The sequence below is a fragment of the Bos mutus genome, chromosome 28 (assembly GCF_027580195.1).
Source record: "Bos mutus isolate GX-2022 chromosome 28, NWIPB_WYAK_1.1, whole genome shotgun sequence".
Classification (NCBI taxonomy): domain Eukaryota; kingdom Metazoa; phylum Chordata; class Mammalia; order Artiodactyla; family Bovidae; genus Bos; species Bos mutus.
In genome coordinates this window covers 16,210,712-16,225,205 of record NC_091644.1, presented here as the reverse complement: position 1 = coordinate 16,225,205, position 14,494 = coordinate 16,210,712, and the positions used below count along the sequence as shown (strand labels likewise).

The 14,494-nt window shown below is 33.7% G+C and overlaps 1 protein-coding gene across 7 annotated transcripts in view; it reads right to left on the bottom strand.

The window, feature by feature from the left end:
• PPP3CB (protein phosphatase 3 catalytic subunit beta) overlaps positions 1-14,494 on the bottom strand; it is a 47,903-nt gene that overhangs the window by 2,111 nt on the left and 31,298 nt on the right. Inside the window, exons 10-14 of one of the 7 annotated variants that reach the window (XM_070364728.1) lie at positions 13,984-14,061; positions 8,720-8,746; positions 6,579-6,660; positions 5,747-5,844; positions 905-934 (exon numbers count right to left, since the gene is read on the bottom strand). In XM_070364728.1, the coding sequence (XP_070220829.1) occupies positions 905-934; positions 5,747-5,844; positions 6,579-6,660; positions 8,720-8,746; positions 13,984-14,061 (315 nt within the window). Of the gene's footprint in view, positions 1-904; positions 935-5,746; positions 5,845-6,578; positions 6,664-8,719; positions 8,747-13,983; positions 14,062-14,494 lie in introns of all 7 variants that reach the window. The other 6 variants (XM_070364727.1, XM_070364731.1, XM_070364729.1 and 3 more) reach the window with 6 other exon arrangements.

Sequence of the window (14,494 nt, the reverse complement as noted above, 5' to 3'; positions counted from 1 at the left end):
TCATCACTCCATCACCACCAATATGAAATGAAAAAGGTGGGAAATGCCTCCAGGAGGTAGATCTGTGTTTGTAGGTAACAAAAAGTATTTAGAGTTCCATATTTAGGAGATGCTTTCCCTAATTCACTAGCTATTCATTGCCTATTTTTTGGAAACCTAAATCAAAACAGACAGCAATCCTCCTTCAACTGGTATGGTTTCTTATTCACTTCATCTGGAGTGATGTATCCTCTATTATTAAAATGTGCATAGAAAAGATTTCCATACTATTGATTATGATCTAGTTGCTTCAATATGCAATCCCTGAGACTCAAAAGTCTGTGCATGTGAACCAAATAAATGGTTGGGGCAGCAAAGCTTTCAGCAACGTGTAATACCAAGTCAATACAGGATACACATGAATATACTATTACCAGCAAACAACAGCCCAAACTGCAGCACAAAATCATAGTGACAGCTCCTGCACTCTCAAGGGAATTACTGAAAATGACTTCATCATTTTTTTATCACGAGAATACCAAACCTGTATCTAGAGAGGATTTCACTCAAGAATATAAAAATGTGAGTAGCAAAGAATCATGCAAAATATGGAACAGGTCTTTATTTGCAACTATAAATGCTATAATATTATAGCATAACATGCTGTACTCTAAAGAATTCTGAAACATTAAATGCTGGTCTCATTACTATACTAGAAAAGGGAAAAAACCAAATTGTCACTATGGATATCAGTCCTTGTGATTTTAAAAAAAAGGAAGAAGAAGATATGACTGTTAAACCTGAGTCAGTGAGTATGATTCATCTTGGGCTGTGCAAGCTAGAAGTAAGACACACCCATAGGACATTCTCTGATGCCCACCCACACACCACAGATCTCTGCCCAGCGCAAGGACTCTGATCGTACCTTTTTCAGCCTCAATAGCCTCAACTGTGGCTGTACAGAAGTGAGCAGAGGCATGCAAAATGAATGAGAGAGATGAGAAGGGTCATATTGTACAGCAGAAAAGGCAATGATCACTTAAAAAATATAACAGTACCCCATACTACATCATCATTTACAATTTAACATATATAGTACCCATATTAGAGAACCCCATCCAATCCCCCAATTCCTGACACAGCACAGTTTACACACAGCACTAAGACACCATCGCTCAATGCACAGAACACATAGACCTATTATAAACACAGACACCTCAGCATCCATGCAAATGCTAGTATTAAAATTATCCATCTTGAATTCAGTATTTTGATGGCCTTAGAATTTTTCAATATGTTTATTATATCACATCCATTAACAATTGCAAGGAAATCTCTAGGATGAAATTATGAAATTCTCTAGGGTGAAACCAAGATAGTAGAATTGTAGCAGAGCAAATAGAAGGAAATTCTTTTCTTTCATTTCTAACTGAAATAATACTTATCACCAGTTGGTTCCCTAAGATATAAACTAGAAGGAGTTTAGCAATGCTTTTCCTGTCACTTCTAATTCATAGAGAGAAGCAAAAGCTGCAGAAGTTGCTATGTTCAGAGGACAATGAAATAAAATTTGTGGGCAGTAAACTTGGTAAGTTACACCAACTAGAACAATTTTGTAGTCCTATCCTTTATGGGTAATCTAAAAGGACTCCGCTCATCTACTAGGATTTTCCTTTCTATTCTAACACTGGTGTTCCAAATATCTAAAGATATTAACATAATAGCCTTAAAAAAAATCCATATATGTTCAGTGTATCATGAACCCAAATCTGCCTCAGATAATAAGAGCCTGCATTCTTAAGTGAAGATAAAAAGGCTACTGAGCATCTATCTTTTCAAGCCCATCTACCAACTAGAGAGGAATCAAGAGATAGAACTGAGGTCTTTCAGGCAATTAAATCCTAATCATTTCATGATATGGACATACATATAAGTCATATAAACAAAAAATGCATTCCTGATATAGCCTATCTCTGGCCTATTTAGAGAATTTCAACATATTTAGTCATATATTTTTTGTAGGCAAAGATTCTTTGGGCTCAATTCTGGGTTCAAACTGTATGAAGCACTCACATTGAAGACCAGGACCAAAAACTGCAGAAGACAATATTGTCTGATAATATTGCCAAGTCTTAATTCTTCACTTTACCCAAAGTATACAAACTCAGAATATTTAACAATAACGTCCATCCCTTCTATTTTGCTTCTTCTACAAGAAGGTCAATTAGAACAATTATTCCTAAAATGACCTTTTAGCAGTATACATGATTTAAAAATGATAAATTTTATCCAAAGCAGTTATTAATATGAAAGGACACTGATAAATCTAAGGAATTAAAGAAGGCTAAATTAGATAAGTTTGTAGATCTCAATCAGATAGTAAATTGGGGACTCCCCAAAAGAAATATGAACACTGAGTAAAGGAAGAATTTTTCTTAACTGTTAAATCATATTACAAATTAAAGCAGATATACTTAACTGTATACCTACTGTACACATCATCACTTAAAAAATCTAGCCTTGTATGCTTGTAAAATACTCTTATAATTTGTCCACACGGAAAACTGGTATAAGTGACCCACCTCTACTGGATCATCCCTGGGAATTCCTATTCTTCAAAACATGGACTATTTTCTTTATAATTTACAAATTAATTGGGAAAATAAGATGCCTACCAGAATGTATGCTTTAAAGAGCTTGTGGTAACAGAAATGACTTTACATGAAATATTTCATAATTTCTATTATATACAGTAATAAATTTAAAAACTGATATTACTATAAGAATTGGTATCTATTTGGGTATATCAATAGTTTAAAAAGTCTGTTAAAATTTTTTCAAATTATAAAATTTGACAATATACTTTTGTGGGCTTTTAATTTTATATGTAAAAGCATTTTCTAGGTCAATTTATATTCTTTGCTCTTTCCCAAGGCCTCTAAATGCTTCTAAATCCTTCTCAGAACACAAAATATACATCACACTCAAAACTGCACACCATGTCAAGCTTGAATGCTTAGAATTCAAAGATCATTTGAAGCTTACACATTAAGCTGGAAAGAAAGAAATCTGATAATTTCAAAATTCAATCTGAAAAGCACTAATTTTCCTCAATTTTTTTCAATTTTACAGGGCATCTTGACATGGCCTTAGTAAGTTTGGATACAATGCTATTTCAAACTGTGTTCCTCAGTACTACACAGAGTAAGTGATCAAGAGGAAATGACCTTACTATAACATAGATGGTCACATATTTTCTCATATAGTTCCTAGTGAAGGCAGCATTAGGCTAGCTCCCAAACTCCCAGAAGAAAATCAACATAAAATATGATTAACAAATCCTACTCCGATAGTTAGGCAGTCTGTAAAACACTTGAAAAATACTATAAATTAACTGTAATGTTATTGATAAGACAATTTCAATTTTCTGACAACAGGAAAGAGGTCTCAGAATTTTAAAACTTTCTTCTTGCAATACTTAGCTCTCCATTATTCACATAAGGGGTCATCATGTCTATTAAAAATTTTAAATGTTACATAAATTTATAAAAATCACACAGGCGATATGAGTTTTGTTGTTTCAAAATGGGTCTACTCATGCTAGAGAAATTACTTCAATCAAATACTTAAACCACACTATCAAGATCCATTGCTGGCAGAGCTGTAGAGCTATCTAGTCTCCTAAACTAGACCCCTTAAGCTCAGCACTATCCAGTAACTCACTCCATGCCAGGAATAGACAGTCTCTCAGTAAAGCCGTCTTTCAATCCTTCCCTGCAGTTGGGGGTGATTTCAAAGCTGGAAGACTGAGCTTCAGGCTGCATGCAAATTACGATGAACAGAAGTGCTGAGCTATCAGCAAAGCTTGTAATTAGCAGGTGCCAATTACGAAATCTGAAAGGTTTGTTGTGGATACAACATAAAAGTAATATTATACCCAAGGATAACTGAGAGATGACTGTAGTTTAGATTTAAGTATGAGACCCTTCTGGGTTTTTTTTTTCCCTTTTCTGAATAAACAGGAAGAAGTGTAGAACAATTTTCAAGCTATTGAAATTCATCCTTTTCTATTACTAGATTTATTGAATGTTTAAGATCTTAATTTGTTTTAATGAAATTCTTTTCAGCTAATTTTCCTAATGCTTACAACATAATAAGAAAAATGAAAGGCAAGAAATATAAAGAGAATCAAAGTACATTTTTTTAAATAAAAAAAAGAAACCTTGTTCAAAATGAAAATTTGAAGTTATAATTTCAAAACATACTTGTATATCTCACATATACCAGTGGTGGTAGCAGACAACACAATAACATATAAATAGAACATGTATAGGCTACAAGTAGAAATTATTTGTCTACAGAAAAAAATTCTTTTTATTTATTTATTTAAGCATTTATTATGAGACTAAGTGAAATGAAATTACGAGAAGTCAATCTAATTAAATTTATTGAAAAATGAAAATTAAAACTTTCCTGTTTTTTTGCCTTAAAAAATTGACTAACTACGATACCAAAAAGATACTGTCAATCATGACTAAGGAAAACATCAGATCTGTTGCTTCTTGTCTTAATACAACAATGACCCTTGGAGGGCTGTGGTTACAATAAAACATAAAGTAAGGCTTTACATATCACATTTTCTGCTTTCCAACCAAAAAGGAAAGAAATCTAGACTTGGAGTTACTGTGTATAGACTATAACATTCATATCACTTTCTTCTATTTAATCTGTAATGGGCTTTCAGAAAGTCAACTCAGTATTTACACAAATATTTACGCCAAAAAAACTTGTTTTCTTAGTATAAAATATTCAATGAGCCAGATTACAGGAATGCTTTACGTATAATTCTTTTTATTTTCATGCAAAATAAAGGCACACTTAATAACACCCTTTCAATTTTGACTTACAAGATTTAAATTCAACCCCTTATAACAATGACTTAATATCTAATGTTACATTCACGTTTAGAATGCACAAAGCACAGCAACAAATGCAGCAAACCTTAAAACAAGGCGCTACAAAGTTGCCTCTACATCAAGACAGATAAAGTGCCTGATAGAGTAATTTAATTTAACATACTTTTACAGACATACAGCTAACCTAAAGAAAGACAGACAGATTTAGGAAAGCAGCTACATCTGCAGAGGAAGGAAACAGCATGTTACAGACAGTCAATTATACATAGAACATTTGACAAACACCACAGAAAACAAACTTTGGCATCATTTCCCAGGGTACAAAACCTTGCACAAATGTTTTGGCAAGTGAAGTGCATAAGTAATGTTCTGGGGCTCAGGCAGATTGTTAATTCTAAAATTAACATCTGAAAATATAAGCATAGTCTAATACAATTACATAAATTAAAAAGATAAAAAATAAGAAACTTGGAATTACATTTCCATTTTAAGTAATATGAATATCCTGATTCACATTCTGAAACTGAGGCTTTAAAAGGAAAAGGGTGCATTAGACAAACGAATAAATATTTTAGACATTATGATATGAGTTACTCCCATATCATTTCATGAAAAGCTGAGAGACTGATCATTATTTTCAATTGAAAAGAATACTGATTCTATCAATTTTCTGCCCTGGTCAGGTTCTTAATCAGATATTACCTATCATACAGTATTCTGTTTGTGTCAGCTGCTGAGACAAGAACTAAAAAGCAGAAAGAATTCCCTGCATGCATTATGTGTATTGTTAGCAAAAGAGTGAGGTGTGCCCCAGTCCATCTGAGGCACAGCAAGTTGCATAACATCATTACCACTTTGCAGGGTCTGCCGTCCTCCAGCCAACACTCCACTAGGCAACATCCCTGTGGGAGTCAGGCCCTTGAGTGTCAGCACACTTTCACTCTCCTCCCTACAGCAGAGAGATATAACAAAGATCAGAGACTTCCAACGAGTTCCTAGTTAAAAAGAGGGAATGGGGCCCAGATGAAGGCCACGCATATAACTCATGACATTTGCTGCTACTACCATATTTTCCTCAATTCCAAGATACACATTTTTCCACATTCTAAATGTTTCAGATATGAGGGTATGATGTACAACTGAGACATTTATTGTTTCTCCTGAAAAGTTTATTATATGAGATTCATCAGCAACAGGTATCATAAAATTGAAAAAATATGGGATTTCATATGCTTTAAAGATAAAATGTCTGATATAAGCAGTTTTGCAAACAACTTTTTAAGGACTCATTCGCATGCACTCTTAAACCTGGTCTTCCTGAATTAACCCCAGGAAGACAATTTGGGGCTCCAGCATAAAGGAGTTCCTTTATAGATAAGCAAGTTCATCAGGATCACTCTAAAAAGTGCCCCTGCCTTATTCTGCACTAATCTTCAAGGTACAGATCTACTACTTTCATCACAGAAGGATAAGAGATACCAAAGGTGAGAAATAACAATCAAGGGGTCAAAAATGCTAATTTCAAAGAGATTTGTGTTACCATTTGCAACACATAAATATACAACTTCTTTACAGAAAGACTGCTACTATATTGTTTTTAGATATCAAACAGGACACTGTGTGTAGTAAAGCACAATAAAAGTGATTTCTGCAAAACAAATCAGTGGAAAAATGTATCATTACCTGAGAACAGAGAAGACCCTTGCCATCTTGCCAATTGCTCGAATTTTGTTTCTTATGATTTCTTTCCGGGCTGCAGCTGAACCTACTTTCAATGGAATAAATAGAAAGAAAGACTCAAGTTTAGGGCATCCATACTTATATCATCTTATCAGCCTGTTTCACGGTCATCTGAAACAACACCAAGCCCCCTAGCACCAGCTCACATGGAGACTAGATGAACTCATGCCAAAAAGCTTCCCCTTCAATGTTTAGCTCACCACTGGTCTAATATTGGGATCTGATACAGATACAAATGAAAAGTAATCCACAACTTTGACTCTCACACTACTAATGAGTAAAAGAGCGATGGAAAAGAAACTAGAGTCCAACCTATACCACAAACCAGAGGACAAAAAAATGGTAACATTCCTACAGTCTGTCCAACTTTCATGAGAGCCTACAGCATGCAGACTAACAGACTAGAATTGGTAACAGCCTACAGCCTTCTGCTTGGTTAACATAAAAGCCTTTGACATGCAGGCTCGAAATATGCCATTATACTACGACAAAAGAAGCTCCCTTGCTCAAATTTGGTCAGAAAATGTGATATGAAGTGACTACTGGGCAGGTGACCCAGAACTAAGGACCATACCCACATTTCAACAATGTACATCTCAACTTCATGGACTAGAAGTCCTTTAAGGTCATGCAATTACATACAAGCTTTTACATCCCTAGGTGAGTGTGACATAAGGAGAGTGACAATGAGAAAAGATTCCCAAAAAACATGGCTAAAAAATCACTAATGCTTCATCTCCAAAGGGTTAGCTGTACTGCCTATCACTGATACAGAAGAGAATATATCAAAATAACTGAATATATGCCTGAAAAAAAGACTCAAAGGTTGTTATCTTCCTTCCCTTGGCCTCCAGAAAGAACAACAATCTCCGTCCTGTTATCTCATATATAGCAACTAGAATCACTCTGACCCAAGAGTGTGGTTCCTTAGAATTGTGCTTCAACATGATGACAACGCACATATGGAAGCACCATAGTTGAGGAGAAGGTTAAGGAAAGGCTAAGACACTAGACCAAAAGGGGCCTTAGGTATATGGAGGTCTGGACAACCACCAGTCTTTTGAGCTACAGTATCTCATTTAAAATTCAAGCAGTCCACAAGCACATATAATTAAAAACTAAGATGATGACTGGACTTTACTGTAAGTAAACAGAAAAAGAAATCCAATTTCAAAGATGAAAACAAAGGACATATTTTAGAGAAAACAGGTTGCACAACCATGTTTATGATGCTCTCAGGGTAATAGTATGAGCAATGAAGCTACAGCTTTTACAAATCGGAAATTGTGTGGGTACCATGGTATTACACACGTATTTTTAAAATGCCAAAAAATTACTTAAAAGTTTCAAAATCATAGAATATTAGAATTTGAAGAGACATTAGAGATACTGCAAAACTTAATTTCCTCATTTTATAGACAAAGAAACTAACTTTACTAAGTATCTTGTCCAAGGACATAAGGATAAATCTGATTCTCTTCAAATAAATTAATATAGATACTTTATTTTAAAATTGATGGAGTTTTTAAAATAGCTAGACTGGAGGAGAGGAGTATGGGGATAGGGGAGGATGGCTGTAAGGAGATACACTCATATTTTCAGCTTTAATTATTATATCTATAAAACTGAATGATATGTAAACTATACTTAATTTCAAATTAAAAATTCACTGGAATATAAAAACACTTTACAAATCAGGATTTTAAATCAGTCTACAAACACATCATGCATAATATTAAAGTAAATGTCCACAGTAAAATTACTTTGGGGAGTAAGACAGACAATCAAACACCCCTAGTCATGCAGGGAAGAGTACAAAACATTACAAATAAGCAAAAGAATGAAATTTTAAAACAAGAGGAATGAAAAAGAGGGAAAAATATTTCCATGCACAGAAAGACAGATATCTTGGAATATGACTTCTAAAAACATCAAATTCTAACTTAGATTAAACTTAAACTAAATTTGCACAAGGCCCAGAGGACTCTGCATAAATATACTCAATGAATACACTAACTTACATGGACATGAGAATAACTTATGAAGTCATATTTCAAAACGATGTTACTCTGTCTGGTCTGTACCTTTTTTATTGCCATATATGAGCCGTTCTTCAGATGGAGAGTCCAGAAAAAAGGAAGTGAATGATGGAGAAAAGGTGGTTGAGACAAATAAAAAGATAGAGATTTAACTTGGCAGTGGTACTGAAGAATGAATGTAGAAAGAAAGGGAGAAAAATGAAGTCCCTCATACTTGAAATTTGAAAAATGTAGTACTGTAGATCTGGCAAATAAGGAGGGATGCCACTGGGTAGAGCTCTAAAGGAAAGATTTCTTAAAAGATATGTGTTCAGAAGAAATTATGGACAGAATGACTATAATATTTGATGAAAGTAGACAAATTAGGGACAGAAAAAAACACGTGAAAACACATAAGACTGATAAAAGACTGTGCTAACAACAATCGCACATTTATATTAATACCCCTAAGGAAATGTGTCACCCATGAAAGTATGTTAAGTGAAAGGTAATGACACAAATGAGATACAAACTCATGTGGTTCTTCAAGGACACCAAATCTGCAAAATCTGTAGCATACACAGAGAAATGTAGGTAACTTTATAAACTACCTTGGTGAAAAACCTTACCCACTCCCAATAAAGAAAAGGCAAAGCCTCCCACACTCCATTGTAACAAAAAGCCTATAATTTCTTGAAATCAGAATTGTGGAACTTTTGCACATACTCAGGATCAACAGTATGTGCTATCTGTTCCCAATCCAATCTGGAAGTTTGAGGGACATCTTTTTACACAAATAGCAACAGACTGTTTCAATGTAAGTAATAGCTCTAAGAGTAGGCAGCAGAGATGTTTCATTTGAGCTTTCCATTGTAATGCTGATATACATGATTCCATTACAGGAAATGCAAAGTTTTAGCTTAGTAAAACTGTAACACATATAGGTTATCTATTTCCTTTACCAAACTTAAGACAAATATAACTGAAAGAAACAGTATTCATTCTAAATATCATAGAAATCAGTCTTCAAAAATTCCCTTAAATGATTACATAATACCTCTAAAAGGAATGCTATTGCCATATATTCCTTCAAATTTTTGCCTTCAAAAATAAACCCACAGGTATATTAAACAATACAGAATATCAAAGTCCATCACTTAAGAAGAAAGAGTCATTCCTTTGGCCAATTTCAGCCTTGAATATGCAAAAACTACTCTTTTCTTCCTCCCACTGGGAAATCTCCAATCCTATTTTTCCCCTTTCTCCATGGAAAAGCTAAACTCTTATTCTGCCTCCACAGCAATCCCCAACTCAGTAAGTTTTCTTCCTAAGTCAGGTTTCTCTGCAGGCTCAATCCACAGCATAGCTTCACTGCTGAGCAGGAAAAGGAGAAGGAGAGGACAGAAGGCACGTTATTGTGGTCAAAGGAAAGGAAAAAGATGGAGTTGAGGGGAAGAAATAAGGGAATATGAATAAGAAAGGGAAACAAATGTAGCTCCAGCAGCTCTTTTCCCAACCCACCCTAGTATCTATCCTAAACTCCCTTCCTTTCTTCCAGTACTCAAGGTTCTTTCTCCTCCAAATCACTCTCGTTCCTAGACAAACTCCCAGATCCATATCCTCAAAATTTTCTTGGAGTCCCAACTCTTAATACTTGGTAGTGCAAAGGTGAAGCAATGTGAAGTAACTGCACCTGCTATGTTGGCAGTGAAGGGAGATCTATTTCTAGTATGCAAAGTTGGAACTCAGTGTATTTTCCCAGAGAAACACTGTCAAAAATGGTGCTTATGCTCAGACGCTTAGTCGTGTCTGACTCTTTGCAACCCTATGGACTGTAGCTCGCCAGGCTCCTCTGTCTATGGGATTTCCCAGGCAAGAATACTGGAGTGGGTTGCCATGCCTTCCTCCAGGGGATCTTGCAGACCCAGGGATCAAATCTGAGTCTCCTGCATTGGCAGGAGGATTCTTTACCACTAGCATCACCTGGAAAGCCCATAAATGGTGCTTCCCAATTTTTAAAATTACTTGAAGAGTGAGGAAGAATTTTGATCCTCTCTATTCCCTCCTATGGAAGAGAAGATTTTGAGAAGTTAGGTTACTTTCCTAAGATTACACAGCTAGTATAATGGTAGCACCAAGACATCTGAACCACTGATCCTTTTCACTAAACTACAGTGCCTTTTAATGATCAAATTTGATTCATCTCTGGAGTGTAAGAATGATATAACAAGTTGATAAATAAGTATAATTTTCATTGATAGAAAGAATATTGATAAGATGCATAAATTTCATTAGAAGGAATATAATAAAAATTTATATTTATTCTTGGTTGAATTCCCAAAAACAATTGTGTCTGCTGCTGCTGCTGCTGCTAAGTCACTTTGGTCGAGTCCAACTCTGTGCGACTCCATGGACGGCAGCCCACCAGGCTCCCCCATCCCTGGGATTCTCCAGGCAAGTACACTGGAGTGGGTTGCCATTTCCTTCTCCAATGCGTGAAAGTGAAAAGTGAAAGTGAAGTCAATCAGTCGTGTCAGACTCTTAGCAACCCCATGGACCGCAGCCTACCAGGCTCCTCCATCCATGGATTTTCCAGGCAAGAGTACTGGAGTGGGGTGCCACTGCCCTCTCTGACAATTGTGTCTATCTTCATATAAATCATCAATATCTAAACCAAGTACTATATTAGACTTAACAGAGAAATGTTTTCCTTTTTATTATAGAAAGAGGACTCAAGGATCACCTGTCACTACTTCTATTTAACATTATTGATTCAAATTTTTTAAAAGAAATAAAAGATTAAAATGTAGAAAATAACAGTATCAGCCTTATGCAAATGACATTTTTTAAAGCTATGGAAAACAAAATAAAAATTATCGTAGGAAGTAATTCTGCTGATCCAACTTGTTGAACATAAGATAAACCCCAAAATATATAATTATACAGTTAGAAAATACATTAAGAGAGATACCAGTTGCAACAGTAATTAGAATACAAAATAGTGAAATATTAATTTAACTTGGTAATAACAAATTTTTTCAAAGAAAAAAAACATAATTTTAAATACAATAATGATATACTGAATATATTAAAAGGAATAATTATAATAAATGAATTATATAGTGCAAAAAAATTTTATCTTAGTTTAGAAAATTATACATTATTTTTAAAAAACTTTCTAGATTCAGATATAGATGGAATGTAATGCCAATTAAAACTCCTACTATGGAAAAAAAAAAACTCCTACTATGAAATGAAGAGCAGAAATCAATGAAATTCAAGCCAAGAAAATAACAGAGAAAAATCAACAAAATCAAATACTGGTTCTTTTAGAAGTAGAAATAAAAGTGATACACGTCCCCACCAACCAGGCTAAACAAAAAAATAAAGATTTTTTTGAAATTTATTTTTAGAAATAAAAAATCGGTTATAACTACTGAATCATGGATATCAAAATAATAATTAAAAATATTATGAACAATTAAAAAAACTCTTACTAGATAGTTCACAGAATTTGATATTAACAAAAAAACTCTACTGAAAAAAAAAATTCATGGGATATGCACAAAAATTATTTCATTATATTATTGATCATTATATCAGTATCTGTAACACTGTGAACTAAAATCTAAACCTAGAACTAATCTTACAACAATGGTAGCAGAACAGGAAAAATAAATATTTAATTAAAACTATAAAAATGCTATAGAAAAGACAGATGATGAAATATATTAGAACTAAAAACTTTTCTACAAAACATCAGATAGAGAGAATTAAAATAAGGAAAAATAAATATTACTCATTGAAGCTTATTATCCCCCCCCCAAAAAGAACTAACATAAGTTAATTTATTTCAGTTAACGAAACTATAAGCCAGAGTAAAAGCACTCGCTGCCTGCCACCAACAGATGGCAACAGCAGACATGTGTATATAGTCACTCTGTACTTTGAACAAACAGAATTAAAACAGCTTAAGAACTGAACCTGTTTGTAAGTAAAGATATTTCTGGAAAAAAAAAAAAGCAAGGGGGAGAAATTGAACTAAAAAAAAAAAAGTAAATAGCTTTATTCAGATTTTACTTGTTAAGTGGTCACCTGAGAGGAAGTTTACACAGCTGGTAAAGCAGATTTCTTCCTCAGCATCATTAGAATTCAAATAAATATAAATTAAACCAACGGTAACTTATTTCTAAGTAAAAATGACCAAAACCCAATTAGGTTGGCCTGTGAAAAAATAGGTCTATGGATTCATTGCTAGAAACACTTCATATTGGTCCAATTCTTATGTAATCTGGCAGTTCACAGCTAAAATAATGAAGCTAAAATTCTTCATACTCATTAACTCTGTAATTTTCCTCAAGAAATTTATTCTAAGAAGGAAAATTAAAACTATTATATGACTATGTTTATTGCATGCTATTCATAACAAAGATAATTTAAAGCAACCCAAATGCCAAACAACATAAGATTAACTACAAAGATTATGGTATAGTAATATATAAAAGTATGCAGGTGTCTCATTTTAGCACTATGTAGACCATGTTTAATACATGGGAACATTTATATACTGATTAAAACTATGAAAAATATGCTGCAACAAAGATGTGAGGGGCAGATGGAAGGAAATAAAGAGTTTTCAGCTTATAAATTATTTATATTTTTTGTTTATCCAATTAATTAATGCAATAAATATTTAAGTTCTAAATAAAATCTTCAAAACATAAAAAGAAAAGTAATTTTGCTTCTATGTTGTAGTTTATACTATAAATGTCCATTAGATACACAGGCTGGCTGTCTTACATAAGAACTAATAACCATGCATAACTTTGTTTCTATTAAAAAAAGGGCTTTCTGAATCTCCAGCTAAACTAACAAGAGGTTTCTTAGAACATAACCACTCAAAATTGGGAACAGCTTATTTTGATTTTTGAAAAGAAGAAGTGACAACAACACTATGTATTCAGGTATGTTTCTGATGCACCAAGAATACAGTACCAATGCAACAAAAAGCATTTTTATCCTCCCTTCTCTAAGTAGTGTCCATACTCATGAAGAACCACATTCTTTTAGCACTTCAATTTTCTTTTCCTTCTGTTCTCTTTCAAATTTCCCCTTTCCCAAAATTCATTTTCTTCCCAGTATCAACAGAAAAAAAAAAAATCACTAAAATTATTTTAAAGTCTTAAGTAGTATCTGAAAAAAGTGACTTGTCACTTATCAAATAGTATAGCCATTTGAGAGCAATGACTATAATTTACAAGAGTATATTGAAATTGGGCAGTTAAACAATACCATTTCACAATAAAAAACAGTAAAATAAATAGTCATACCATCAAACTGGTCTTCGCCTTCAGTCATAAGTTCATCATCAGAGCAAATACTCAGAACGTTTACCAACATTTCCGTCACTATTAAAAACAAATGTTACACATTAGCTGATTATATTCAACTCTCTATATGTATACAGAGCAACCATTTATAAAAATGATCAAATGATTTATAACACAAGATTAACACATTTAGATAGTAGAAATGATGGAATTAAAAAGCTATATGGGCTTTCAAATGTAAAGAAATCAAATGGCTAACAAGCCTGAGAGAGATTCTTTATGGAGTAAGTAATCAGGTCCCTTAGAGGGAAATAAAAAAAAAAAGCAGCTCCCACAGGGATAAATACAGGGATGAATAACATCTAAACACATACATTAATTTTTCATTATGGATACAACATTAAGGAGTCAGAAAAAAACAATGGCACAGTTTCATTGTTTCAAAAAGTTTTAGCATTCAATCTTTTAAAATTTGGCTCCAGCAATTCCCCTGAAACTTAATCTTAAGACT